Consider the following 1,486-nt stretch of genomic DNA (forward strand, 5'->3'; position numbering starts at 1 on the left):
TCCACCTGAAAGGACTTAACTATACAGTTACTGTATACACAAGAAATATAGAGGAAATGGCAGATCATTTCCTTTTGGAACTTCAACAGATGGATCAGCTTCTCAACACCTTTTTTCCTGTTTTTCATTTTTATCTCCTTTACTGGGGAAAATATAAAATGGCGTCTTTAAAAGCTGTACTAGGCAACAGTCAAATGATCTCAATTGTTTTCTTCCTAGTGCCACGAACATAAATGAACCGTTAATTCTGGCCCCCAAAAAGGAGATGCAGGTAGGAATCATCCTTACATCTTGTGCTTCCTCATTCTGATTCATCATGAGTTATTTATGGAAATGAACTTATTCAACATTGAGACCTCTATTCAATATAAATAGAACAAGACAAGAGAGTCTCAATAACCCATTCTTCACAAGGTCTTAAAGGGTGTCATTCAAGAATTTGTCCCAAGTTTCTCCTTTGTGAGCCAGTGTTTGTAATGGTGTCTTAATAGACTCACAATCTAGGATTTTATTGAGGACTTTTTGAAATTACATCATGCATAATAGATATACTTGTAATTAAAGTAGTCTTTGCCTTATTCGATTTGATACATAGATATATGTGAGCTTCATTTTAATCACAGAAACTCCATTTTTTATCCCAGTTAAAACAAGCCGACAAAAACATCTCGATGCCTTGTTTAATATAGGCACTGGTCAAAAGACCTGTGGTGACTCAACACAGATATGAAGGGCCAGGAGGTCTAAGAAGCCTGAAATTTAATAAGAGAAGAGAGCATGGACTCTGAACTTAAGAGTTCCACGAAGAAGTTCCAATGAGTGCCATGTAGGGGATGAAAAGTGACCACAGCCAGGCTGAGAAATACTTGTGGTTTGACACATGTTCCAGCATAAGAAAGATAATGTTCCAAACAGCAGAACAGTGTACCTTTGCAACTTAAAACTTGTTGCAATTTGTATAAGGTCTAGTCTTATCAAATAACTCCACTAACTAAGAGAACATTTTAAAGTGTGGGAAAAAATGATCTCCAGTATTGTTTAAAACTTTAAAAAGTTACCTCAATACAAACAAATAATTTGCTATGCATGTTTAAGAAGCATATTTCCTGCTCTTATTATAATTATTCATCTAAAAGTGGTAGCTATCCCTTAATCATTCAGTTTAATGTAATTTGTGTTCTTCAAAGTAATTAAAAGAATCTGTGGGGTTTTGGGGGGGAGGGGACGGAAGGGGTATAAAGTATGAAGTTTTTACCAGGTCCTAATGTTCTCCTATTTGGTCTGACTTACTAAGTCATTACTATACATCTAAGAAGCATGTATGCCAAAAGATAAATGAGATCTCTATGAAAAATTTCTCCCATGACCCAACCCCACCCCAGAACAAGGGGTGTCTGACCTTGCAGTCTTCGTAAGAGGATTTGTGATCAGCTAGAGCCAGTGGAGGTTCAGGTGCCAGAAGAGACAGCTTAGACTTGGAGCGTTG

The 1,486-nt window shown here is 36.9% G+C and overlaps 1 protein-coding gene across 1 annotated transcript in view; it reads right to left on the reverse strand.

Annotated features, from left to right (window-relative positions):
• Abcb11 (ATP binding cassette subfamily B member 11) overlaps window positions 1-1,486 on the reverse strand; it is a 133,449-nt gene that overhangs the window by 65,346 nt on the left and 66,617 nt on the right. The window contains exon 16 of the mRNA XM_031373202.1: window positions 1,400-1,486. This exon is cut by the window's right edge and continues 12 nt beyond it. Within this exon, the coding sequence (XP_031229062.1) occupies window positions 1,400-1,486 (87 nt within the window). The remainder of the gene's footprint in view (window positions 1-1,399) is intronic.

This window comes from Mastomys coucha, unplaced genomic scaffold (genome assembly GCF_008632895.1).
Source record: "Mastomys coucha isolate ucsf_1 unplaced genomic scaffold, UCSF_Mcou_1 pScaffold15, whole genome shotgun sequence".
NCBI lineage: Eukaryota > Metazoa > Chordata > Mammalia > Rodentia > Muridae > Mastomys > Mastomys coucha.